Source organism: Aotus nancymaae, unplaced genomic scaffold (genome assembly GCF_030222135.1).
Source record: "Aotus nancymaae isolate 86718 unplaced genomic scaffold, 86718_ANA_hifiasm-v0.15.2.pri h1tg000046l, whole genome shotgun sequence".
Lineage (NCBI taxonomy): Eukaryota > Metazoa > Chordata > Mammalia > Primates > Aotidae > Aotus > Aotus nancymaae.
In genome coordinates, this window is record NW_026988460.1 from 28,426,371 (window position 1) to 28,451,880 (window position 25,510).

The 25,510-nt window shown below is 54.6% G+C and overlaps 1 protein-coding gene across 6 annotated transcripts; it reads left to right on the forward strand.

The window, feature by feature from the left end:
• Window positions 1-145: 145 nt before the first annotated feature.
• Window positions 146-23,056, forward strand: TPRA1 (transmembrane protein adipocyte associated 1). Of its 6 annotated transcripts, XM_012475803.3 has the most exons (13): window positions 146-538; window positions 2,646-2,774; window positions 3,544-3,640; window positions 15,958-16,099; window positions 16,254-16,386; window positions 18,456-18,542; window positions 18,638-18,710; window positions 18,833-18,912; window positions 19,477-19,587; window positions 19,710-19,770; window positions 19,978-20,080; window positions 20,561-20,641; window positions 22,332-23,056. In XM_012475803.3, the coding sequence occupies exons 2-13, from the start codon at window positions 2,754-2,756 to the stop codon at window positions 22,597-22,599; spliced, it is 1,257 nt and encodes a 418-aa protein (XP_012331226.1). In that variant the 5' UTR covers window positions 146-538; window positions 2,646-2,753; the 3' UTR covers window positions 22,600-23,056. The 6 variants fall into 6 exon arrangements, with proteins under 6 accessions (XP_012331226.1, XP_012331231.2, XP_012331228.1 ...); XM_012475808.2 differs by lacking the exons at window positions 146-538; window positions 2,646-2,774 and adding an exon at window positions 3,887-4,004 and having other exon boundaries at window positions 3,565-3,640; XM_012475805.2 differs by lacking the exons at window positions 146-538; window positions 2,646-2,774; window positions 3,544-3,640 and adding an exon at window positions 6,210-6,335.
• Window positions 23,057-25,510: the final 2,454 nt, after the last annotated feature.

Consider the following 25,510-nt stretch of genomic DNA (forward strand, 5'->3'; position numbering starts at 1 on the left):
TGAGCGCTGCGCGCGTGCGCTCGCCTGCGCTGGCGTGGGAGCCTGAGCCGAGGTAGGAGCTGCGGCTCCGGGGGCCCCGACCACACCTGCTGGATGCGTGACCTCGGTCACATCGGACCATTTTACTGACAAGGCAACAGAGGTTCAGAGCCTGGTTTTCTGACACCTTCTTATTGTCTTATGAGAATTTTTTAATTTCTCCCAAAGCTCTAAGGCTCAATGCTTCAGGCAGCTGGACAATTCTGGGATTTTGTAGGAGGTCACAACTGAGGCTTTAGTAGGAGTTATCCTTGCCCAGGGGAGCGAAGATGCAGGGAGGATGTTCAGATAGAAGGATACCATATGCAAGGCCGCGGAGGGCACGGCACAGCGGGGATGTGCAAGCCCCTCCCTAAGAACTAAGAGTCCTCCCTAAACTCCGCCTTAAGACTAGGAGCTTGTGACGCCGGGCAACGGACAAGACTTGATGGAGACAGAATCCAGATCAAAAAAGAGCTCGATGTTTTTCTAGAGGGTTTGAGCATTCTGTATTCTGAAGGTAATGGAAGGCCATGGAAGCATTTTGAGCAGGGTGAGATGTGAACCAGTGTGGGTTTTAGAATCCTTCCAGCTGCCACCAGTTGGAAATGGATTGAACGACGTTGAAGGCCGCAAATGAGGAGGTTGCTGTGGTTCTTTTCTAGTTACAGGCAGCTCGAGATAGGGCCTTAGTAGCAGAGGCAGGGCTGAATCGCAGCCCTCTTAGACACTTTGTGCACTGAACAAGCATCTCTGCATGGGACCCAGGGTAGGGGCAGGAGTGATGGAGAGGACTGGAAAAACAAGATGTTTAGGAGGTGTTTTTTTTTTTTTTTTTTTTTTTTGGTATAGTCTTGCTCTGTGCCCAGGCTGGAGTGCAGTGGCGAGATCTCAGCTCACTGCAACCTCTGCCTCCCGAGTTCAAGCTATTCTGTTGAGTAGCTGGGATTACAGATGCACACCACCATGCCCAGTTAATTTTTGTATTTTTAGTAGAGATGGAGTTTCACCATGTTGGCCAGGCTGGTCTCAAACTCCTGACCCCAAGGTGATCTGCCTGCTTGGCCTCCCAAAGTGCTGAGATTATAGGTGTGAGCCACCGTGCCTGGCCAGGAGGTAGGGTCTATTGGTCTTGGTGATTGAGGACGGCAAGAGAGGCATGCAGGATGACACCAGGATCCTGGTTTAGCTAGGTGGATGATAGCTGAGAGGGGAGAGCACAGGAAGACCAGCGAGTTAAGGGGGAAGAGGATGAGTTTGTTTCTGGCTGTGCTGAATGGGGGCCCTGAGTGGACATATCCAGGAAGTCATTGGATATCCATGTGTGAGATGAGGGGGAGTTTGGACTGCAGCTGTAGATTGGCTTGGGATTGGTTGTATAATCCAGAGTGAGTGCAGGGAGAAGAGAAGGTCTAAACCTGGGACCTGGGAAACCCCAACAGTTAAGAGATACCAACAAAGGATATGAAGGATGCTCGGAGCTGCCGAGAGGAAAGCTGGAGGAGACTCTGGATGGGCTTGTTAGTTATCTATTGCTGCATAAAAAATTATCCTGGGATTTAGCACCTTGAAGCAATTAGCACACATTCTCTCAGTGTGTGTGGGTCAGGGATCTGGTCATGATGCCACTGGGTGCCTCTTCCTCAAGGTCTCTCAAGGCTGTAGGCTAGGTACTGGCCAGGGCTGCTGTCTCATCTGAAGGCTCATCTTGAGGAGGATCCCCTTCCAAGCTTCCTCACATGGTAGGATTCAGGTCCTCATAGGCTGTTGGACTGAAGACTCAGCTTCCCAATGGCTCTTGGGTGGGGGTCTCTCCACAGGGCAGCTTAAAACCTGGCAACTGGTTTCTTTCAGAGCAAGTGAACAAGAGACAGAGGCCATACAAGACAAACACCATGTCTTGGAAGTGATGTTCCATTACTTTTGCGATATTCTTTTAGCTAGAAGTGAGCCCTGAGGTCCAGCCCACACTCAAGGAGAGGAGGACCTAGCAGGGCTGGGGATTATTGGGAGCCTTCCCAGAGGCCACTGAAGAGAGCAGTCAAGATGGTGGATGGGGTCCACCAACCTGTTCAGAGGTCATCTGGTAAGGACTAGGAGCTGTTGGTGGCCCTGGCGATGGCGGGTATGTCTGGAGTCAGACACCACATTGGAGCATGTTGAGGCGTAGGATGCAGGGAAGTGAGAAGGGTGAATGTGGGTTACTAGTTAGAGGCTGGAGCGCTTACGTCACCCTGAAATGTATGGGTCAAAGAGGCATTCCCAGGTGTGGAATGGACTGTGAGAGCTGGGACAGGTGCTAGAGTGGGATGTGGCCTTTTCTCAGATGAGAGGTTCTTGGGCATGTTTAAACACTGGTGGGGGTGGGGTGAGTAGGCAGCCTCTATTATGGCCCTGATGGCTCTTGCCTTCTGGTATTCACACCCTTATGTGATCTCCCAACAGCACAGGACAGACATGATTGGATGTCACTTTGGGGGTTCAGTTACAAAATGACTACAACTTTGCTTGCTCTGAGGGAAGGCAGCAGCCATGTCCTGAGGACACTTAGGCAGCCTGGGACAGGCTCAGGAAGTGAGGACTTGCTCCATGACACATCACGCTGGGGTTTGCTCTTCTCACATCAGTAGGCAAACATCGTTGAGACAGCTGCTTCAGGACATCGCCGAGGACAAGTCTCCTCCCTCCTCTGGTTCCACCATTTGTAGCCTGCGGCTTTCATCCTCAAGGGCTCCATGCGACCACTGCACCTCCAGGTACCACATCTGACCCTGTAATGAGACTTCCCTCTGCTGTGGTCAAGCGCAGCCTTTTCCTTCCCTGAGAACCGCCCATTGGCTTGGGTGTGAACTATGGGGGAGGAGCTGCTGTGGCAGTGGTAGGTGATGTGGATCTACAATGGATTGCTTACAGTCTAACAGCAGACTGCTGCTTGGCCCAGCTGAATTTACATCTTAGTGGGCTTGACAAAACCCAGTTCATGAGGGGCAGCTCTGGCCTCATGGTCACTTGATGTCCCCTAGTCATCTCTACCAGGGTCCAGTAGCCTGGCAGAGCTGTTCTGTGAATGGTGTCTAGTTCTCTGCTATAGATGGCCTGGTCTTGCTCCAGAACCCTAGGGGGTCTACATTATGGTTTCCCCACCAGAGCTTGCTGTAAATTTCACACAGCATGTCTTCCCACCACGTATGCCTCTAGCATCATGGGGTCTGTGGGTCCCATAGCCTCAGGGACAGCCTTTGATGTCACGTGACCCAGAGATATGTGGGTCAGAGCAGCACTTCTAGGTGTGGAATCTGTGACCTTCAGAACCCAAAGAGGGCTCAAAGCATTGTGCTTGCTCCTCTGTGATGGGGTGTGTGTGGGGATGTTCTGGTGTGCCTCAGATCACCAGACCCCTACAAACCTCGCTGATGTAGCAAGCCCCCAGTTCTTCGTAGGGTTTAATCTTCTGCCTGCTGGAGCACATATATCTCATCAAATTTTCCATTTACTTGTCGCCTCCTGCTCATCTATCCTGATTAGCATGTTGTCATTGACACGGTGAACGAGTGCAGTGTTCTGCAAGACATCCAGATGGCCCAGTCCCCGTCAGACTCTATGATGACAAAGGATGGGAAAGGTACCATTGGCTTGGGGCAAGACTATATGTGTGTACTGTTATTCCTTCCTGTGAATGCAAATTGTCCCTGATAGGGATGAAAAAGCATGGTGATCAGATGGAAGGCTACATCCAGAGAAGCGGAGGCTGTGCTGATCTGTCTGTGCTAGCAATGACAATGACACCTGCATGGCACCTGTGGTTGGGGTTACCACTTGGCTGAATCTGCAACAGTCCATTGCCATTCTGTTTTTTTTTTTTTTTGAGATGGAGACTCCTGTCACCAGGCTGGAGTACAGTGGCACGATCTCAGCTCACTGCAACCTCCTCCTCCTGGGTTCAAGCGATTCCCCTGCCTCAGATTCCCAAGTGGCTAGGACTCCAGGTGAGCACCACCATGCCCCATGAATTTTATGTATTTTTTAGTAGAAACGGGGTTACACCATGTTGGCCAGGATGGTCTCGATCTCCTGACCTCATGATCTGCCCACCTCGGCCTCTCAAAGTGCTGGGATTACAGGTGTGAGCCACTGTGCCGGCCTGTGTTTTTTTCTAGGTCGGACTGATGAATTAAATAGGTACATGGTGGGGGATACCCTCCCACACATGCCTTTGATCTTCAAGGGTGGCACCAATCTCCACCATTTTCTCTGGTGTGTGATGTTGTTTATGTGCTCTCTTGGCTGGGGTGGGTGGTGGATAGTGGGGTCTCAGAGGCTTTCACTTGACTATCACTCTCAGCCCATAGACCAAGGAACCTGTGCAGGTATTTTGTTTGCTATGCAGGATGTCTATCCCAGTGATATATTGAGCTCGACCTTGATGGTCATATGACAGTTGCACCCACTCTGCTTCTCACACCTAAGCACTACTATCTGGTGTCTGTTATTTGGGGATTGCTATCATCCCCATGGCCATCAGGGAGCCCAGTTCTGCAGCAGCATCTCCTACTGTCAGCCATGGCCACGCCTTAGTCTGCTGTGGGGTGATGAAGAACCTGAGAGGCAGATCTCTGTTTATTAAGCTACTATTCATTGAAGGTTGCAGATGTCATGCTCTGTCAGGTGTATAGTGGATACTGCAGTGAATTAGCCACTGCCTCTGTTCTTAAAGGGAGAGAGGTGAAATAGATACTCTCGGTTATTTCACAAATAAAACAAAATCCCACAGAAACCTAGATATAAGGTCCAAAACTCAAGAGAAGAAAATGCAGAAGTCCCTGAGTCTCAAAAGGCAGAAAAAGAAAAATAGAGGGTAGTTTTTAGGCCTGGTCACACATGTCCCATGACTTCTCTTTCCTGGCACGTGGTAAGGTGGGAGTTTCCTGCCCTCTGGAGGCTAGAAGCATGGCCAATTGAATGTGAGTGGGAGTGATGTGTGTAACTTCTCAGCTGGAACTTGAGGAGCTACTGGATTTCCCATGCCCACTGTGGCTGTAGTCATTTGTGATCACACAGGCCGGCATTGCCCAGCCTCTCTGGCGAATACAGAAACTGAAACTTAGGCTATGCACATTTGAGTGCAGTCCAGGATGGGCAAGTCCCAGATGAAGTCCCAGAGGATCACAAGGTGGTTTCTTCCCCAATTTCCCTGTGTTTTTAGGACAGGAGCAAGGAGGAGAATGGGGCCCAATCTCATTCCAGCCCAGTGGTGCTGTCATGGACTGTGAGTCTTGGGGTGCCTGTAATAACTGGGTGCCTGCAATCTGTACCAGGCTCTGAGTCAGCTTCAGGATCCTGCAGGGGACAGGCAGGCGTGGCTCGGTCCTCATGATGCTGTAATTCTATAATAGGTGGTGAGACTGGACAGGGAGGCAGGTAAATGAAGACAGGCGAGAGTTAAGGTGTTTGGAAGGAAATGAGACTGGACAGCCGCTCCAGCGAGGGTGCTCACAAAACCCTCTTGAGGACGTGATGTGGCAAGAAGCCAGCCAGGCAGGGGGACAGGCTTGGAGACAGGAGCAGGAACTAGCAAGGGACAAAAACAGAGACCCGCATGGCTTGCGTATGGTGAATGCAGCATATATGCCAGGGGGTAAGACAGGCGCAATCAGGGAGGGCTTTCCAGAGGAAGCGGCGTGAAGAATTATGGAAATTAGAGTTGGGAAGAGGCGTCCTGGCTGTGTCGCTTCCTCATTTGCGCAGCTTTGGGCAAGTTATTGGACCTCTCCAAGCCTCAGGTCGCGCTGTAAAACGAGACTATAATAACCGCCCTACAGGGTTGTTAAGAAGAGTGCCTGAGGCCCTGGCGGCACCCCGTCGAGCAGCGCGCTGGGAGGCGGCGGCCGCGCGGCAGGACGTGCCTTTGATCTTCAAGGGTGGGATGCTGGCTAGGCTCAGGTTGTGGTCACGTAATGCAGGGCCTGCTGAGAGCGCCCAGACAAGGCCTTCTCTCTCCTCTCTGGGAGCCCGCCTTACCCCCGTGCTGACTCCAGGTCACCCCTGCCCAGCACCCGAGGCGCCCACACGCGATGGGGCGGTCCCTGGAGGCTCCGCCCCGATGGTCCGGCCGAGGCCCGGGCCGGAGGTGGAGCACGCCTGCCGCCAGCTAGTCCGCAGACGGCAGCACAGCTGGAAGGCGCGCAGAGTAAGAGGTGGCGCGTCCTCAGCTTTCCAGTCTTCGATACCGCCCGCTTTCCGAGTGAGAAACGCAGCCCTCTCTCTTCGGTGAAGCAGCATCTCGTCTCCGCACAGCCTCCTGGCTGTCTCTTTAAGAGGTCAGCAGGCTGCTCCGCCTTTTTGGAATCTGATTGGTCTCTTTCACTTATTTTCATTGATGGCTTGTTCCTATAGGTTACTGGAGATTAGAGGGCGGGCCCGAGTGGTGCAGGGACTCAGGGGCTGTGGGACAGTGGCCGTTTTCGCAGTTTGGGCTGGACGGAAAGGACGGTCCTGCCCTCCGGGTCGCCGCTGTCGGGAAGGGCTGCAGAGTGTCCGTGAGCCCGGCGGCCCAGGAACTGACCCCGCCTCGCCTTTCCTGTCTAGCCCCCATTCCGCGGAGCCGGTCGCGTGCGGTTCTTGCGTGACGGTCCCCGGCTCTGGCCGCCTGGTCCGGCCCTGGAGGCCGGAGTCCCGCGGCCTGCGCCGGGTCGGTGCACACCCAGCGGCGGCGGATGGGCGGCCCAGGATCTCAGGTAAGGAGGGGCCTTTTCCCCGTCTCTTGCCGCAGCTAGTGGGGGAGTCCCGTCTCTCGCCCCGGCGGGAAACCCCGCTGCCATCCCCTCCTTGCTCCGCGAGCGGCCCCTTCCCGCTCGGGCGCAGCTCGGACGGCCGAGGCAGCGTTTGGGAAGGAAGGCCCTGGGAGGAGCGCCGGGCAATCTGGAATCGCTCGGGGAGCGGGGGCACGCGAGGCCTGGGAGCAGGGAGCAGGCAGCACGCAGCGGCATCGGGCCGGCCCGGGCTGGAGGCAGTGGGGGCAGAGATCCGGGCCTCGGCGACCCGGTTGGGCGCGGAGTGGCGACACGGGCTCCAGCCCCACGGTGGGCTTCCGCAGCAGCCGAGGTGCTCCTGAGCCTAGCCTGCCGCGGGTTCGGGGCCTTGCTGCCCCGCGAGGCCGTCTCATGGCCCCTGCTCCCCCTGGATTCGGGGAAGGCTGTTGGGAGCTGGCTTTGCCCCACTGCCTCACTGCTCTGCAGTCAGGAGGGGCTGCCGGGTCGTCCAGTCCCCAGCGGGGCTTGGCGGTGCTAGAGATTCAGTTGTTCCCATCCTAACCTGTTGAGGGTTCTTGTCGTGCCAGGCCGTTTTCTAGGGGACCGGGTCCTGAGCACTCCCGGGGTAGAGTAGTTAAACACCCAAACCCTGCTCGGGCACTGGAGGCAGCTGAGGAGGGAGGGCTTCTCAGAGGAGGTGGCAGGAGAGAACTGGGGAAGAGCCAGCACCAAGGCCCTGAGGAAGGGACCGGCCTAGCAGGTGGAGGGCAACGAGGCAGGGCAGGGGGCAGGTCAGACTGGGCCCAGGCTTCCTCTTTCTCCTGGGGACTCCAGCTTAGGACAGGGACCACAGTCATGCCAGCCCCAAGGCCGAAGGACAATGCAGGAGAGCAAAGTAACTTGGCCTCTGCCCTGTGGAACCTTCCCTACCACGTCCTAGCTCCAGGATTTGAAACCCGTTGGGGTGGGAAGCATTGAGGGCCCCACTCCCCAGGGTTTCCCATTCGGTAGCAGTGGGTGGGGTCTGGTGAATCCTATTGCACTGATGAGATCAGGGTAAGCTGAGTCCCAGAGAGGAGAGAGAAGGCCTTGTCCGGGCGCTCTCAGCAGGCCCTGCATTACGTGACCACAACCTGAGCCTAGCCAGCATCCTGCCCCCCAGTCGGGTGGTGCGGGGTTGTGGGGGGAGGCAGAGGCCCCTGGAATGTTGTGAGGCTGGGAGACTCCTCCCAGGTGGAAGAAACAGGCTGTCCCAGTTTCCTTGGTCCTGGGAGGCCCGGGGTTGCCCAGGATGCTCTGCATCCCAGGAATTCCTCCTCTGAGAATCACCCCTGGGCTCCACCCCTTCTCACTGCCCTCAGGCCCCTTTCATGAGCTGACCAACCCCTCCCACTTCCTTGTCAGTAGTTGGGAGCAGCTGTCTAAGAGACTAAGCAGAGAAGGCTGAGGACTGACCCCTTCTCTGCCTCTCCTCTCCTCTCCTCTCCTCTGTACAAGGTGGCAGTAATTGTCCTCTCTCCCTAGAAGCCAGTGCCATGGTTAAGTGTGTCACCACATGTAAAGCACTGAGCACCGTGTCTGCACATAGGAAGTGTGCATCTTGTTAATTAAAAGTCAGTGCTGGCCGGGCAAGGGGCTCACACTTGTAATCCTAGCACTTTGGGAGACCGAGGCCGGTGGATCATCTGAGGTCAGGAGTTCGAGACTAGCCTGACCAACATGGCAAAACCCCATCTCTACTGAAAATACAAAAATTAGCTGGATGTGATGGCACACACCTGTAATCTCAGCTACTTGGGAGGCTGAGGCAGGAGAATTGCTCGAACCCAGGAGGTGAAGTTTGCAGTGAGCCAGTATCGTGCCATTGCACTCCAGCCTGGGCAACAGAGCAAGACTCTGTTTCAAAAAAAAAAAAAAGCCAGTGCTTCAGTTATTTCATAAGCTTTGATTCATAATGGCAATTCTGGTATGGCCAGCAGCCCCATAACTCCAGTGTGGTTGCTGAACCAAGCAGCAGCAGCAGGGACACCACCTGGGAGCCTGTGGGAAACACAGACTGTCAGCCCTGCCTCTGCCCTTGAGAGCAGCATCTCTGCATGTTAACAACACCAGGGTGGTTCCTGCCTCAGGTCTGAGAAGACAGCTCTAGAACAAGCCTGGTACTCTTGACCCACAGGTGGAGAAACCGAGACCCAGAGAGGGGCACCTGGCAAGTTGTTGACGGGGTGCCTGGGCGCTGGAGACAGACACAGCCTGGATTGCAGTCCTGGCAAGTGGCTGCCTCTCCGAGCTCCATGTGCACAGTGCTTAAGTACCTCCCTCCCAGGGTTGGAGGCCAGAGCACAGAAGTTGGGCGCAGAGGTTGCTATGCTGTTGTCAGGGAAGTAGGGGCAGGGAGAGCAGCTGACACCTCCTCTGCCTCTCCTCAGACCCCACAGCAACAGGGGCTTCCAGAGGGGTCCATGGGCCTGGGAACCAATTCGTTTCCCTTCCTTGCCCTTCAGCCCCTCCTCTGGTAAGAAAAGCAGCAACCAGGCTGGGCACTTTGGCTACCGTCTGTAATCCCAGCACTTTGAGAGGCCAAGGCAGGTGGATCACGAGGTCAGGAGATCCACCAGCCTGGACAACATGGTGAAACCCTGTCTCTACTAAAAATACAAAAAAAAAAAAAAAAAAAAAATTCCACTGGGCATGATGGCAGGTGCCTGTAATCCCAGCTACTTGGGAGGCTGAGGCAGGGGAATTGCTTGAACCCGGGAGGCAAAGGTTGCAGTGAGCCGAGATCATGCCACTGTGCTCCAGCCTGATGACAGAGCAAGACTCCATCTCAAAAAAGAAAGAAAAGCAGCAATCACCTTTATACACATGTCACTTTTGTAGACATTTACCTTCCTGGTTTTGCTTGATTCTTATGGCAACCTTTTTAGGCAGGTGTTGTTGTCCCCATGATACTTGCAGGGGGAGTGACTCACCCCAGGTCACACAGCAAGCACGTGGCAGAACCAGCAGTGCAGCCCCGTCTGCCTGACTCCATAACCTATGTTGGCTGGAGGTTTTTCAGTGATGAATTAGAGAAGTCAGACTCAAACTGGCCTAAGCAGAAAAGGGGATTTGTTGGGTTTTACAACTGAAAAGTCCAAGGGGGTAGGACTGGCTTTAGGTGTGGCAGAATCCGGGGGCTCCAGTGAGCTCATCAAGATCTGTCTCCATCCATGTCTCAGCTCTGTACTCCTCTGTGTTGGCTGTACTCTCAGGCGAGTCCCTGAGTGTAAGGTCTAGGTGGTACAGCTCTGACTTACTGAGCTCAGCAGGGAGTGTTTCCTCAGTTGTCAGTGAGAATCTGCCCTGAGACTTTTGCTCTAATAATTCTAATAATTTAGAGCAAAAGTCTCAGGGCAAATTTTCACTGGCCAGGGTGATGGAACATCCTGACGGACCAGGCTTAGATCACAGGTGCATTCCCTGGGTTGTGAAGAGGTGGAGTCAGACATCTTTAAACTTCTAGAGAGTCTAGGAGCTGAGATTCCCCCTCAGGAAAATGGTGCTCTTAGCAACTGGCAAGAGCCTGCATGCTGGGCAGGCAAAACCAGGAGAAGCCCACCCTGCCCTCCATACCCTGGACTCTGTCTGACTTTCCCCACTCTCCTCCTCCCTGCCCCTGTTCCTCCCCACTGCTTTCTCTGCTACAGTGGGCCTCTCAGCTTCCTGGCGACTGCTGAGTGCCTGGCCTACACCCTGGCCCTGCCTTTCCTGGGGCTGCATGACATTCTGTCCTGGGTCAGAGCTGGCGTTGGGCTGCTAGGACCAGGGTTTTGCTCTGCCTGGCTTGGCTTTATAATAGGGGTGGGGATAGTCAGGCATGGTGGCTTGTACCTGTAATCCCAGCACTTTGGGAGGCTGAGGCAGGTGGATCACTTGAGGTCAGGAGTTCTAGACCAGACTGGCCAACGTGGCAAAACCCTGTCTCTGCTAAAAATTCAAAACTTAGCTGGGTGTGGTGGTGCACACTTGTAATCCTAGCTACTTGGGAGGCTGAGGTGGGAGGATCGTTTGAACCTGGGAGGCTGAACTTGGGAGGCAGAGGTTGCAGTGAGCAGAGAATGCATCACTGCACTCCAGCCTGGGCAACAGAGCAAGACTCTGTCTCAAAAACAAATAAAATAATAGGGATGAGGAGGAGAGGGCTGTAGAATCTCGCTCCTTCATTGGGTCACTGATACTCTCAACTCGTAGTTACAAGTTATGATATCATGCCACCAGAAGTCACGCAAGAAGAGAGCTACATACCCGCTTCCAGCTGTAAGCTCCCCCATGCTCAGTGTGGTGGTCAAGCCCTCTGGGCTGCAGGAAGACACTGTTCTGGACACCATGCCTTCTACGGTCCCACACAGACACAGATCCCCCCATGAGGCAGCACATGCCTTTGCCTCAACCAACCACTGGTCAGGAGAGAAGGGCCACCCTTCTTGACTTTGACCAGAGTCACTCTGCAGGGCATTCTAGCTGTAGGGGCAGATAGTTACTCATCTGGTGGACTGTCCTATGCATTGCAGACATTTGGCAGCCCTGGACTCTGCACACAAAGAAATCCACAGTCCTCTACTCCCTAGCAGTTGCCATGTCAAACTAGAGCAGTGCTCCACGCTGGCTCCACCCCAGAGACCACTGGCTGAAATTAATGGAGACTCAGCCTCTGGTGCTGGGGAGGGGCCTCTGCTTGAACACTAGGCTTTATAGAGGGATCCAAAACAAAATAGTAGCTTGTAAGTGAGGAAGAATGGGACAGTGTCTGGTGGATAGCGTTGGCCTAAGTTGCAAAACGCCCAGTGGCTCAGGCCCGAAACTACACCATCAGCCTTCTTTGGCCTCTTCTCTCATTCCCTGTGTTTGATTTGTCAGTGGGTCTTGTTGGCTGACCCTCCCAGAGGTCTCCCAAATCCGTCTGTTTCACCCCTGCTGCTGCCACTAGCGTAAGCCTCTTGCTTCTCTTGCCTGGACTGTTGCCGGAGCTCCTCATGGCCTCCCTGTCTCTGTGCCTCCTCCACTTCAGTCCCTTCTCACTGGCAGCCCAGCCATCCTGTCCCCATGGAAACCAGACACCTCACTCCTCGTAACACCCTTCTGGTTGCACTTAGAGTGAAGTTAAATTGCATGTGGGACCTGGCCCTGCCAACCTTTCTGGTATCAGCTACCCTGACCTGTTTTTTGCCCTTGGGACAGGCCAAGCCTTTCTCTCCCTGGAATGTTCTTTATTTCGATCTTTCCAAGGCTGGCTCCTGCTTATTTATTGAGATCTCAGCTCAAATATCACCTTGTCTGACCACTCAGTCCAAGTAGTACCTTTATATTCACTGGGATTTGGGCTTAGCTGTTGAAACAAAGGCTAAGGTAATAAAATAGATTATTTTTATCCATTGCATGAAAGCCTCTGTGCAAGCTGTCTAGTACGTGCACGGAGGCCCCATTGTGTTGGGGACCCAGACACCTTCTTTCTCATTGCTCTGTTACCCTCAATACAGGGTTTCTGCCTCCTGGTCTAAGGAGGCTGCTCTTGCTCCCACTGTTGTATCCATATTCCAGCCACCCAGAAGGGAAAAGGGCATGACCTGAAATTGGCAGATCTCACTCTGCTTGTGTCCAGTTGGATAAAACTCAGCCACATGGCCACACCCAGTTGCAGGGAAGCTAGGAAAAGTCCCCATTGTCTGGGAAGCCATGTGCAAGCTGAACTCTACAGTTCCATCACTAAACGGAAGGGTAGATATTGGGGGACCCCAGCAGTCTCAACTGTGTTTCTTGTCATTCTGCTCCACCTCTCTGTTTTCTTCTGTTAGTATTTATCTCCAGAAGCTTGCTTTTTTTTTTTTTTTTTGACACAGGGTCTCACTCTGGCCCAGCCTGGAGTGCAGTGGTGTGATCATAGCTTGCTGCAGCTTGGATCTGTTGGGCTCGAGTGATCCTTCAGCCTCAGCCCACTGAGTAGCCGGGATTACAGGTGTGCACCACCACACCTGGCTAGTTTTTTAAACTCTTTGTAGAGACAGCATCTTGCTGTGTTGCTCAGACTCATCTCAAACTCCTGGGCTCAAGTGATCCTCCCACCTCAGCCTCCCAAAGTGTTGGGATTACAGGCGTGAGCCACTGCACCCTGCCAAGTTTGCTCCCTCCCACCAAGTTTGCTTTTTAAATATGGGTTTCATGCTTGTTGTTGGCTTCCCCTTGCTGTGGGGGCGTGGCCTTGTCTGCCCTGTTCCCTGCCATGTCCAACCACCTAGACTTGTGCCTGGCACCCAGCAGGTGCTAGTTAAGGTCTGCCGAGCAAATGAAAGCATATGTGAATGAAGGGTAGGCTTCTTTGCCCCGCTCCCAACAGTAGGGAAAGAGCCATTTTCTTGCTTAGGATCTACTATGTACCAGGCATTTGTTCTCTTTAATATACCCCATCACTCTGAAGATTGCAGCTATGGCCTCATTCTATTATGTTTAATTAATTAATTCATTCTTTTTTGAGGCAGGGTCCCACTCTGTCAACCAGGTTGGAGGGCAGTGGCGCAATCGTAGCTCACTGCAGCCTTGAACTCCTGGGCTCAAGCCATCCTCTCACCTCATCCTGCATAGTAGCTGGGACTACAAGTATGTACCACTATACCTGGCTAATTTTTTTTTTTTTTTTTTTTTTTTGAGATGGAGTTTCATTCATGTTGCCCAGGTTGGAGTGCGATGGTGTGATCTTGGCTCACCACTGCCTCCATCTCCTGGGTTCAAACAATTCTCCTGCGTCAGCCTCCAAGTAGCTGGGATTACAAGCATGAGCCACCATGCCTGGCTAATTTTGTATTTTCAGTAGAGGCGGGGTTTCTCCACATTGGTCAGGCTGGTCTTGAACTCCTGACCTCAGGCGATCCACCCACCTTGGCCTCCCAAAGTGCTGAGATTACAGGTGTGAGCCACCACACCCAGCCTTTTTTTTTTTGAGACGGAGTCTTGCCCTGTCACCCAGGCTGGAGTGCAGTGGCATGATCTCAGCTCACTGCAACCTCCACCTCCCGGGTTCAAGAGATTCTCCTGCCTCAGCCTCCCAAGTAGCTGTGATTACAGACATGCGCCACCATGCCCGGCTAATTTTCATATGTTTTAGTCGAGATGGGGTTTTGCCATGTTGGCTAGGCTGGTCTCGAATTCCTGACCTCAAGTGATCTGCACGCTTTGGCCTCCCAAAGTGCTGGGATTACAGGCATGAGCCACTGCACCTGGCCAGTTTTTGTGTGTTTTGTAGAGATGAGGTCTTGCTGTGTTGCCCAGGCTGGTCTGGAACTTCTAGGCTCAAGCACTCCTCCTTCCTCAGCTTCCCAAAGTGTTGGGATTGCAGGTGTGTGTCACTGCACCCTGCCGTCCTTATTTAGATGGGGACATGATCCCAGAGCCAGTGAGTGGCTCACTGGAGCAACCTGAGCCCCAGCCCATGGCCCACCCCCTTTGGAGTCTTCCCTCCCTTTCATCCAGAGGTGGTTCTGGTGTTTGAGAGCTTGGACGAGCAATTGGAATACTCCTAAGTCCCCCCAGCCCTGTCCTGGGCTGCTGTTGCTCAGGGATGACATTAGCAACAACACAGGCAGGGCTCCTGTTGTGTTTCTGCAGACCTTGCTGGCAGGTATTCAGCTCACTGTGCTGCTCCTTGCTGATGGGGAGATCTAGGCCCTTGATGTATCGTCAGGACACGTCTTTTTTACTTTTTAAAATTTACTGAAGTGCACCTGCGACTTATGAGTCATCAGTGTGTGGCTTAATGAATTACCACACAGTGAACGCGCCTGTGTACCCACCACCTGGATCTGATACCCAGAAGCTGGCAGGCCTCCCGCAATTACCATGCTCTTTATCTCCCCAAAGGTGCCCCGTCAGCATTTCTCCATGGGTTGTATGCCTGTTGGCCCTTGTGCCTGGCTTCACACCACATCACTTCTGAAAGTCATTCACGTTGCCTGTAGCAGCGGGTTCTTTTTATGCTGTGTGGTGTCCACCATAGGAACCTGCCGGCATTTATGCCTGTGCGTTGGGGCTGCTCCCAGCCTGGGGCTGTCATCCACAGCCTTTACGAGCATTCCTGGTGAAGCAGAGTCACGGGCATCTGGCCCAATCTGTTCAAATCATTCTAAATGTTGGCACCTGTTATGTTCTGTGCCCCAGGCCACACGTCGATCACCCAGAACTCCCTGCAGAAGTACCTGTTGCTGTCTGTCCCCTGAGAGTCCTCTAACTCAGGAGTCTTGGTTTTCTGGCCAGACCCTCAGTCCCCCAACCCCAGAGTGGCTACCAGGACCCCAGACCACCAGCTCTCCTGTCTTCCAGGCTAGACTCGATCTCTCATGCTCAGAGCATCATGTGGGCCCCTGGCCTTTGGGCCCACCCTGTCCCCAGCTTCACTCTGCAGCCTGGCTATTGCAGACACAGCTCGCCCTGCACCTCTGTGGTACAGCCTCTTCCCCCATGCCTGTCTCCACTTGGAGACCTCCTGTGCATCTCCCAGGAACAGCTCAGTGTCCTCTCCATGTGTGTCTGCGGTAGCAGAGGGAGACAAGGGCCAGAGAGTGCAGCTGAGGAGGGCATGGTGCCCAGCTCTGGCCCTCAGCAGTGCTGTGGCCTCACATGAGTCCGTGGCCTCTGAGTTCTGCATGGTGTGGTGGGTCTGAACCACAGCTGACCGCTACCAAGAACTCCCCGTGTGTGTGCCTTGTTTGAGGCACTTGGCGTCACCACAGCCCACTTGTTACCCCCATTCCATGGTGGGGACACAGGCACGGAGAGGACAGGAAGGAAGGGGCAGGGCTGGGCTGTGAACCCAGAGCCTGTGCTCTCACCCACGCTGCTCTCATGGGCCCTCAGGACTGAAAGGAGCCAAGTGGCTATGCCTTGCACATGGAGATGCTCAGCTGAGGGGGTGGCTTTGTTATTGTTTGCAGGTGGTGAAATAGAGCCTGATATTGGGGACTGGGCCCCTGCCTGGGGGATTGGGTCGTGACCTGTGTGGAGCTCCACACTGAGCTGCAGTGGGTGGGGATGGTGGTTTATAGGGGTGCTCTGTGCAGCCCCCCTGATTTTGCCCTGGGAGTCCCAGGTCCAGAGGAAGGAGGACAGTGGCCCAGGCCACACAGCCCCTGCACTGCTCACCCAGCAGCTCTCACTCCCCCAGGGCTGGCTGCTGGCGGGATGGACACCCTGGAGGAGGCAACTTGGGCCAATGGGAGCACAGCGCTGCCCCCACCCCTGGCACCAAACATCAGTGTACCTCATCGCTGCCTGCTGCTGCTCTACGAAGACATTGGCACCTCCAGGTGGGGCAGTCACAACACTGGGCAGGCTTGCTGAGTGTCAGTGGCTTTTCCTGGGGTGTGTGTGGGGGTGGTGAGGGTGGGCCAGATTGTGTGCTGGAGATGGGGGTGCATATGTGGCCTTACTAGTGAACCAGTTCCTGTGCCTGTCTGCCAGGGTCCGGTACTGGGACCTCATGCTGCTCATCCCCAATGTGCTCTTCCTTATCTTCCTGCTCTGGAAGCTTCCATCTGCTCGGGCCAAGATCCGCATCACCTCCAGCCCCATTTTTATCACCTTCTACATCCTGGTGAGTTCACTGCAGTTCACAGAAAAGCCAACTCCAACTGGCTTAAACAAAAAGGGAATTAACTGCTTCTATAATGAAAATGAGCTTCAGATATGACTGGATCCAGGCAGTTAAATGATGTCATTAGGATCTGTTTCTGCACCTCGGCTCTCTTTGGGACTTAACTTGTATGAGTTCTCCCCATATGGTGTCAAAGATGGCCAAGAGCAGCTTTGAGCTGACATCCTGCCTCTACAACTCAGGTAGACAGTGCTTGTTTTCTGATAGTGTAGACTCGGGATTTCCTCTGACTGGCCCACCTAGGATGCTCATCCCTGAGCCAAGCTCTGTGGCTAGAGCAAGGAAAGGGGCACTGTGAAGCTGGGAGGGCAGCATCAGCTCAGCTGGACCATATGGACTGAGGGAGGTGGTCCCTACGACAGAACTCGGGAGCTGGTACTAGAGGGGAGGGGAATGGATGCTGGGTGGGGAAAAATGCCCACTGTATCCTCCATCCATTCGTTCCTCACGTGTCCATTCTGTGAAACCTCTTTGGAGAAGACATCTTACTTGCTGGGAGAGCCTGCATTCTCACCACTTGGTGGTCCTGGCACATGTTGCCTGGGGAGAGGTGTCTGGGCTGTGGTTGAGAAGGCAGCTCCAAATGTGGGCTGTCCAGGTATAGGCTCCAGGTGTGGACGGTCTGGGTGCGGGTTCCACGTACGGGCTGCAGGTCTGGGCTGTGCAGGTGTGGGCTGCAGGTCTGGGCTGTGCAGGTGTGGGCTGCAGGTGGAGGCTTCAGCTGTGGGCTATCCAGGTGCGGGCTTCAGGTATGGGCTGGCTAGGTATGAGCTTCAGGTGAGGGCTATGATGTCCGTGTGAGCACCTGTGAGGCCGCCTGCATAGCTGCAGCCCAGTGGGAGCTTGGCAGACAGTAGGCGTTTTGCAGTTTGTTGCTTTTGCTGCTTGCCCTGTTGACACAATTTCTCATGGCACAAAAGACAGAGTATATATGGATCTCGGCATGTGTCAGAAAACCCAACTGAGACTCATAGAAGCTGGTTTCTGACTAACTGGGAAGTTCCTGGACCTCAGGCGCAGTAGGATTTTGGGGTGCAGCACTGCTGCTGGAGCACCATCTCCATCTCCCACTGAGCCTGGGAACTCCCCGATGGCCCTGCTCTCTCACCATCTGCCCTTGTGGTAGCAGGGTGGCACCCATGGTGCCAGGCTTGCATGCCCTCTGCCTGCCTTTCCTGGCAGCTGCACCTGACATCCTGGGTCTCTCATGAGGCTCCCTTGGGTCCCATGCCCTTCCCTGAACCAGTCCTGAGGCCAGGGGAATGGCACACACCACTGGCCAGTGCTGCTGCATCCCGGGCCCGTCCCTAAAGCCAGGAGCGGTGGGCTCAGCCTCACCTGAAAGCACTGAAGTGGGCGTGAGGAGGGAGAGGAAGGGGATGGATACCAGGCCGATAAGAGCCACAGATGCTGAGCAGGCACTTTTGTGAAACCTACCAGGCCGGTGGCTTCCTCAGAGGTCTCAGCACCTCTTCTCAGTGACCTTTCGTCCAGTCCCGCATGCCTCAGAATGAAAACCAGGAATAAGATAATAACAGCCAATGTATACTTGGCCCTTCCTGGGTGCCAGGCAGGCTTCTGCTGCATCTGTTAACCCATTTGACCCAACAGTCAAACTCAGTAGGTTTTGTTTCTGCCCCCATTTTATAGAGGAGAAAGCTAAGGTACAGCAGGAAGCTGCAGCCTGCTGCTTGTGACGTGAACCTGGCCCATCTGGCTCCACCGTGCTCACCTACTAACCAGCCCAAGGCTGTTGGTGCTAGTTAGGAAACTGGGGCCCCGAGAGGGGAGGGCCAGGCCAGAGGCCACCCACAGCTGATGGTCTGCAAGTCTGAGAGCCTTGCTTCCTGGAACCCGCTCCCTGCCTCCGAGTCCCACCCTGACTTGCCCCTTCCTCCTTTCCTATCTTGGCAATCAAAGAGTCCTGTAGATGTGGGGGTAGGCTTGCCACCCCTGCCAATGCGGAGGCTCTTGTTCCCTGACTGCCACACCACTCCCTTGCCCACCAGGTGTTCGTGGTGGCGCTGGTAGGCATTGCCCGGGCCGTGGTGTCCATGACGGTGAGCACCTCGGACGCTGCAACTGTTGCTGATAAGGTGCGGCTGGGCCTGCTGAGGGAGGCTGGGGAGGCCTGGCCTGGGTGGGCTGGGAGTGCTGGCCTGGGCTGACGCTCTGCCCACTCTGCATGCAGATCCTGTGGGAAATCACCCGCTTCTTCCTGCTGGCCATCGAGCTGAGTGTGATCATCCTGGGCCTGGCCTTCGGTGTGTGTACCACTGGGCTTTTGGGTCCCAGCGATGCTCTCCCTTGCCCCTTCCTGGCTGTGGGCTGACCCTGGCCTGGTAACGGGCTGGCTCCTGTGTACTGACCAGCACATTTCTTCCAGGCCACCTGGAGAGCAAGTCCAGCATCAAGCGGGTGCTGGCCATCACCACGGTGTTGTCCCTGGCCTATTCTGTCACCCAGGTAAGAGGGTGGGTGTGGGCAGGAGACGCCAGGAGTCAGGGCACTAGGCATCCACTGCTTCTGGGCCTGGGTCAGGTTTCCAGTCTTTATCACCGTCAGAGTTCTAAAACTTTGCACTTGAGAGATCACATGGGGTGCTTGTTACTGAGGCATGTTCTGGGGTCCCTGGGAGATTTGGATCCAGTAGGCCAGGGTGCCGGGGCGGGAGGCTCAGGACTTGCCCTTTTAACAAGCAGCACAGGTAGGGACAGTGCAGGTCTGCAGACCCCCCTGAGAAGCATGCATCTAGAGGCCCCTTTCTTAGATTGGGGGCAGGGACTGCACTTTGCCCATCTCTGCCCCCTGCCCCATGTGACTCGACCCAAGACTGGCCGGCTCCGGATGCTGCAATCATGTGGGCAGGATGTGGCCAGGGAGCAGGCTGGGGCAGGTGACTTGAGGGTCAGGCCAAGAGGCTGGACTTGGTGTGGTGGGAAGCTTAGGGGGCTTTGCATCAGGAAAAGCCCCTGGGAGGGAAGAGCCTTGAGATACTCTCCCTTCATCCCTTCCTGCTTGCCCCTGCAGGGGACCCTGGAGATCCTGTACCCTGATGCCCATCTCTCAGCTGAGGACTTTAACATCTATGGCCATGGGGGCCGCCAGTTCTGGCTGGTCAGCTCGTGCTTCTTCTTCCTGGTGAGGTTCAGGCTGGGGTGGCTGGGGCCTCAGGGCCGGGCAGGGGATTGGATGCCTGGGTTCCTGGTTGTGGGTCTGGGCTGGCACCCCCAGCACCTTCTCAGCCCTGCCTGTCTCCATAGGTCTACTCTCTGGTGGTCATCCTCCCCAAGACCCCGCTGAAGGAGCGCATTTCCCTGCCTTGTGAGCAGCTGACCGGCAGCTCTGGGACAGGCGGGAGCGGGAGGGGGTCTGCTGGGCCACTGTGGCTGGGAGCGGGAGAGCTCTGGGTGAGAGGGAGGCCTAGAGGGGCCCCGGGGGATACACCAGGCTTGAAGGTGGTAGGTGCGGGAGGCAGAGCCTGGCCTGGCCAGGGTGGCAACCTCATGATTCACCCTGTCCGGCCCCCAGCTCGGAGGAGCTTCTACGTGTATGCGGGCATCCTGGCACTGCTCAACCTGCTACAGGGGCTGGGGAGTGTGCTGCTGTGCTTGGACATCATCGAGGGGCTCTGGTATGTGGGGGTGGCAGGGTGTCCACACCATAGGGGCATGGGGAGGTGGGTGGCAGAGTGTCCACTCACTGGGGGCATGAGGAGGTGGGCAGCAGGATGTCCACCTACTGGGGGCATGGGGAGATATGGAGGGGACAGGCTGTTACCCGCTTGGGGCATGGGGAAGTTGGGGGGGCAGGGCAAGGTTGTCTATCCGCTACAGGAGAGGGGTAGGTGAGGGGCAGGGCATGGCATCCACCACTGGGTACGTGGGGAGGTGGGAGTCAGGGCGTCCACCTGCTGGGGGCATGGGGAGGTGGAGGGCAGAGTGTTGACCTACTGAGAATGTGGGAAGGTTGGGGACAGAGCGTCCACTGGGTGGGGGGGGCATGGGGAGATGGGGGCAGAGCATCCACCACCTGGGGGGGATGAAGGGAGTGGGGCGGCTAAGGGGGACAGCGTGGGGCTGGGAGGCCCCGTGCTGACCTGCCTTCTCTGCAGCTGTGTAGACACCACAACCTTCCTGTACTTCAGCTTCTTCGCGCCGCTCATCTATGTGGCCTTCCTCCGGGGCTTCTTCGGGTGAGTCTGTAGCCGCCAGCGCCCCCGCGTGGCTGCCGGCAGAACTTCGCCTTCTTCCAGCACGGGTGCGAGAATTGATGCTGAGGGACTGTGTATGCATACAATATGCATGCGCAGAAAATACACACATGCACATGGGCACACGTATACAGATATGCACATGCAAACAGATATATGCACAGCCACCCACATGTGCATGCACACATGTGCATGCTCACGTGCACATACAGGCACAGATGCACAGGCATGCACACATGCACATGCACACACATTAACATATGCACATACAGACACATGCACACAAACATGCACGTGCACACCCACATGCATGCATATACACACGAACACACATGCATTTGACATATACATACATGTAGATATGTGCCATGTACACACAGGCATACATATGTATGCACAGTGTATATACAGTACACACAAAGTCTTCCCGAGAGAGAGAGAGAGAGAGAGACTATGCATGTTGTTCTGCATTGCTGTTTTTTTTTGGCGTGGGTATGGAGTCTCACTCTGTTGCCTAGGCTGGAGTGCAGTGGTGTGATCTCAGCTCCTGCAACTTCCTCCTCCCGGGTTCAAGTGATTCCCCTGCCTCAGCCTCCCAAGTAGATGGGACTACAGGTACATGCCCCCACACCCAGTTAATTTTTTGTATTTTAGTAGAGAGGGTTTCACCAGGTTGCCCAGGCTGGTCTCGAATTCCTGAGCTCAGGCAATCTGCCCGCCTTGGCCTCCCACAGTGCTAGGATTACAGGTATGAGCCACCGTGCCCGTCAAGGTGGTTTTTATTTAATAATATATTAACTCATTCATTCACAAGCATTCATTGAGCACCTACTGTGTTCCAGACACTGCTAGAACTAGAAGATGCGAGGCCCACAGTGGATGCAAATCCCTGTCCTCATGGAGTTTGTACCCTGCTGGGGGAAGATTGAGAAGGGAGCAGGTTTGGGGTGGGAATTCAGTGGGATTCTTTGGGAGTGGGTACATGTGCATCTGCAGAAGCATCCATGAGATGGGATGCTGAGGACATGGGATTGGGGGTTCTACTCCAGGCCTCTGATGTGGTTGGAATGTGGGTGCTTTGCCTTCCTTTCTCACCTGCTGGGTCTTGGGGGTAGGGGTTCAGCCTCCCACCTGAGTGAAGCTGGGAGAGGGCCAGAGTGTTCCATGGCCCCATCTTGCTTCTGCACACATGATTTCTCTCCGAAGCCTCAGGCTCCTTTTTTGTAAATTGGGTGTAGTGTGTCCCCCTTGGAGAGTTGCCCTGAGGGCCGAGGGACCAGACCAGGATGAGGTGGGTGGTAACATGAGCAGCAGGGGTCACAGGAGTGGGAGCAGAGGCCACAGCCAGTGTTCCCTGAGTGCTTGGGCAGGTGCTGTTGAAGGCTCATGATTTATGTCCATTCATCCTCCACACGGGGTCCACGCGCCCCTTTCACCATGAGGAAGCAGGCACAGAGACCCCATGCCCCAGCTCACACAGCCAGGAGGAGAAGGGCTGGGTTCCAAAACAAGTCTAGATGGGCTCTGGGGTCCAGCTGACAGGCCGTCTCGGGGTGGGATCAGGCAACTGTTGGCTGATTCCTTCCTTATCTGTTGGCCCTATCGGCCTGGAGGGAAGGCTGTTCCTGAGTCACTCATTGAGGCTCCCTTGCCCCTCTCTCCCACCCATCAGCTCGGAACCCAAGATCCTCTTCTCCTACAAATGCCAAGTGGATGAGACAGAGGAGCCAGACGTACACCTGCCCCAGCCCTACGCTGTGGCCCGGCGGGAGGGCCTGGAGGCTGCAGGGGCTGCTGGGGCCTCAGCTGCCAGCTACTCGAGCACGCAGTTTGACTCTGCTGGCGGGGTGGCCTACCTGGACGACATCGCTTCCATGCCCTGCCACACTGGCAGCATCAACAGCACGGACAGTGAGCGTTGGAAGGCCATCAATGCCTGAGAATGGCTGTCGGGGCCTGCAGAGGACAGGCCAGAGAGGAGGCCAGAAGGCCCAGAGTCCTTGGAGGAGGAGGACCAGGTCGCGGGACCTTCTGTGGGCGGTAGCCCTGTGTGGCTCTGTTCCCACCATGAGTCTGGAGGTCCCCACCTCCCTGGGGCTCCTGATCCCCTTTGCCATCTCTGCTGTCACCGGGGACCCTCCTCCCCTTCGCACCTGCTCTCATCCTGCTCAGCCACATGGCCCAGGCTTTCCTTCCAGGGCCATGCTTGGCAAGGCTGGCCAAGGGCACCCTTCTTCTCTGCACCCTTGGCACAAGGGCAGGGCTGGCTCTCCCGATGCCTCCATCCCATCACCATGGTGCTTTGGCCTCCTCAAAGCCCACCATGGTGGATGGACTGAAGTGTGTATATTTTCTTGATCTATTTTTTAATAAAAAGGAAAAGGATCAGAAGGTGTTGATGTAGAGGTTTAGCAGGAATACCAAAACCTTTTGGGGGCTGGTTTCTCCCAGGAGCCTGAGGACTGGGTGAAAGTCTGGGAGGCTCAGGGGGCCTCTGTTTGCTCAACCAAGAAACAGTCCCCAGTGCCCAAGCCCCAGGCTGGCTGCTGGGGAGGTGGAGAGAAACAGGATCCCAGCCACCCCTGCCCCTGGGCTCATCTGATTCGTGGGCACAGACATGAAGAGAGAGGAGAACTATGTTTCTGCGAGCCAGCACCTCTCTCTGCTGTGTCAGAGACACATACTTACCTTAGGCAGCTGCTTCCCTCTGCTCAGCTCCAGTAAATCTCAGAATGGACTTACTATGCCGTCTGTAAAATGGGGAGGAGACGGTCTGTCCTGCAGGGGCTTTTGTAAGGATTGGAAAACAGTAAGTGCAAGTGGCTGGCATGCCGTCATAAACGATAAGGATGGCTCTTACTTTTAGCCTCCAGAATAGTGCTTGGTGTGTAGTAGACCCTCAGCAGACAGGATGCGGGGAGTGATGCTTGTCATAAGGATGGGTGTGGTTGGCTGAAAACGTGAGTAAATCAGAACAAAGCACTGGGATCATGAGGTGTGAGTAGGGGAGAGGGCCCCGCGTATCCCTGCCGCTACCCTTGTACCTGAGTTTGGCTTTGAGCTTTTTGGCAGCTGGAGTGAAAGGGAGTTGCTGCCAGTTATGTAATTCCCAGTGTTGGAAAGGAGGGTCCCACCCAGGACCCAGCCAACTGCAGGCTCCCTTCAGAGCCTGGGGAGGTCTCAGCCCCAGCTGTGAGGGCCCCGAGGGTCAGCTGTTGCCTGCCTCCAAGATTAGCCTTTTTTTGGCAGAGGGAATGGGGTGCTAAGGGTACCAGTTCCAACACAGCTCATGTCTGTGGGGCAACATGTCAGGCGTGCTGGGATCCGGGACCCGGAGAGTTGGGTGTGGGCAGGGTACTACTACCCTGGTGGTATGGCTAGTGAGCTGAACTCCTGGGCTGCAGTGGGTACTGCAGGGTGCCCCTGAGTGGCACACTTTGGCCTCTCAGCTCATGTAAAAGCCTGGTAATTAGGGAAGGCAAGCTCACAGGGCACGCTGAGTGAGGGTTGGGGGCCAGTGGGGATTTGACCATCAAATCCACATGCGGTCCAAGACGGCAGAGTCAGCTGAGGTTTGCTGGGTGCAGTGAAAGAGCAGAGAGGCATCAACAGAACAAAGACCATTTTTGTTCTGTTTTTAAGTTTGTTTTTTAAAAATAAGTCATATATGTACATGGCAAAAAAAAAAAAAATGGTTCATGCCATACAGGAGGGTATTTGGTGGACAATAAATCTCCCTGTGTTGCACTGAGTTTCTCTGTTCCCCACCCCTGCGAAGCACCCAGGGTCTCCATAACCTTCCAGAGCCATCCTGCGTTCACGCCAACGGGTGTGTATGTCATCCCTATTTCTGTAATGTTAACGTTCTGTAGCTTGCTCCAATGCATCTTGGAGATGATTCCATGTCAAGTGGAGGACGGCTTCACTCCTGCAGCTGCATACATATGGATATACGGCAATTTATAAACCAGTTCCCTTGGGGTGGACTTGTTTCCGAAAGATTTTGCAACAACAAACAAGGCAACATCAACAATCCTTATAAATTTGCTTTTGGTAACTCATGCAAGTAGAATTGCTGAAGCACACACTCTTAATTAGTTTTAATTACTCTTATTAGTCTTCTGCAGAGATTGATAGTTGTCCTCCAATATATGTTGTTCTTCTCTTCCATTGGAATAGAATCCCTGATTTTTAGCTGGATGCACAGCTGTTTAGAATAAGGACTGCATTTTCCAGCCTTCCTTGCAGGTGGGTTCTGGCCAATGGATAAGTATGCATGCAACTTCCCTAGGGATAGGAGGTGGGCCCTTCTTTCCTGCTGACTGGGATGTGCTTATAATGGCTGGAGTCTTGAACCATAGGGTAATCTGGGGAATGGAAGTTTCTCATTGCAGTGCGACAGGATGGAGAGCCCATGCCACAGACACCGTACCTTCAGATGACTTTTGGAACATGTGAGAGAGATGAGTGGCTAGCTTGTTCAAACCACTTTTGATGTTTCTGTTACAGTTGAACCTAATCTGAACCAACACACCCATTCAAAGAGGCTATGCTGGCTTTCATTTCCACCGGCACATCCTCACCAATGCGGTGTGCTAGTCACATTTTCAGTCTTTCTGAAGAGCCTTGCTCAGACCACATTTCCTGTCTGGTGTCTGGGTGGGAACAGGCATTAGGCAGAGGAGCAGCAGGATGCAGGGGTTCTGGAGTCTTAACACGGTCACAGAGATCACTGTATGTGGCCACAGTCCAGCCTCACCTTCCCACTGCTGCTGCTCATGGGCTGTGGACCTTGAGAAGTTCACAATTTCTTCTTAACCGTCAGTTTCCTCATTGGTGGCACTGGGTAGC

Excerpts from the sequence above, each read along its gene's own strand:
- TPRA1 (XM_012475802.3), top strand. The coding sequence starts at position 15,825 with ATGGTGGTTTATAGGGGTGCTCTGTGCAGCCCCCCTGATTTTGCCCTG. Across the intron at positions 18,711-18,832 it reads CATCCTGGGCCTGGCCTTCG|GCCACCTGGAGAGCAAGTCC; the intron begins GTGTGTGTACCA and ends CATTTCTTCCAG. Across the intron at positions 19,588-19,709 it reads GCTCGTGCTTCTTCTTCCTG|GTCTACTCTCTGGTGGTCAT; the intron begins GTGAGGTTCAGG and ends CTGTCTCCATAG.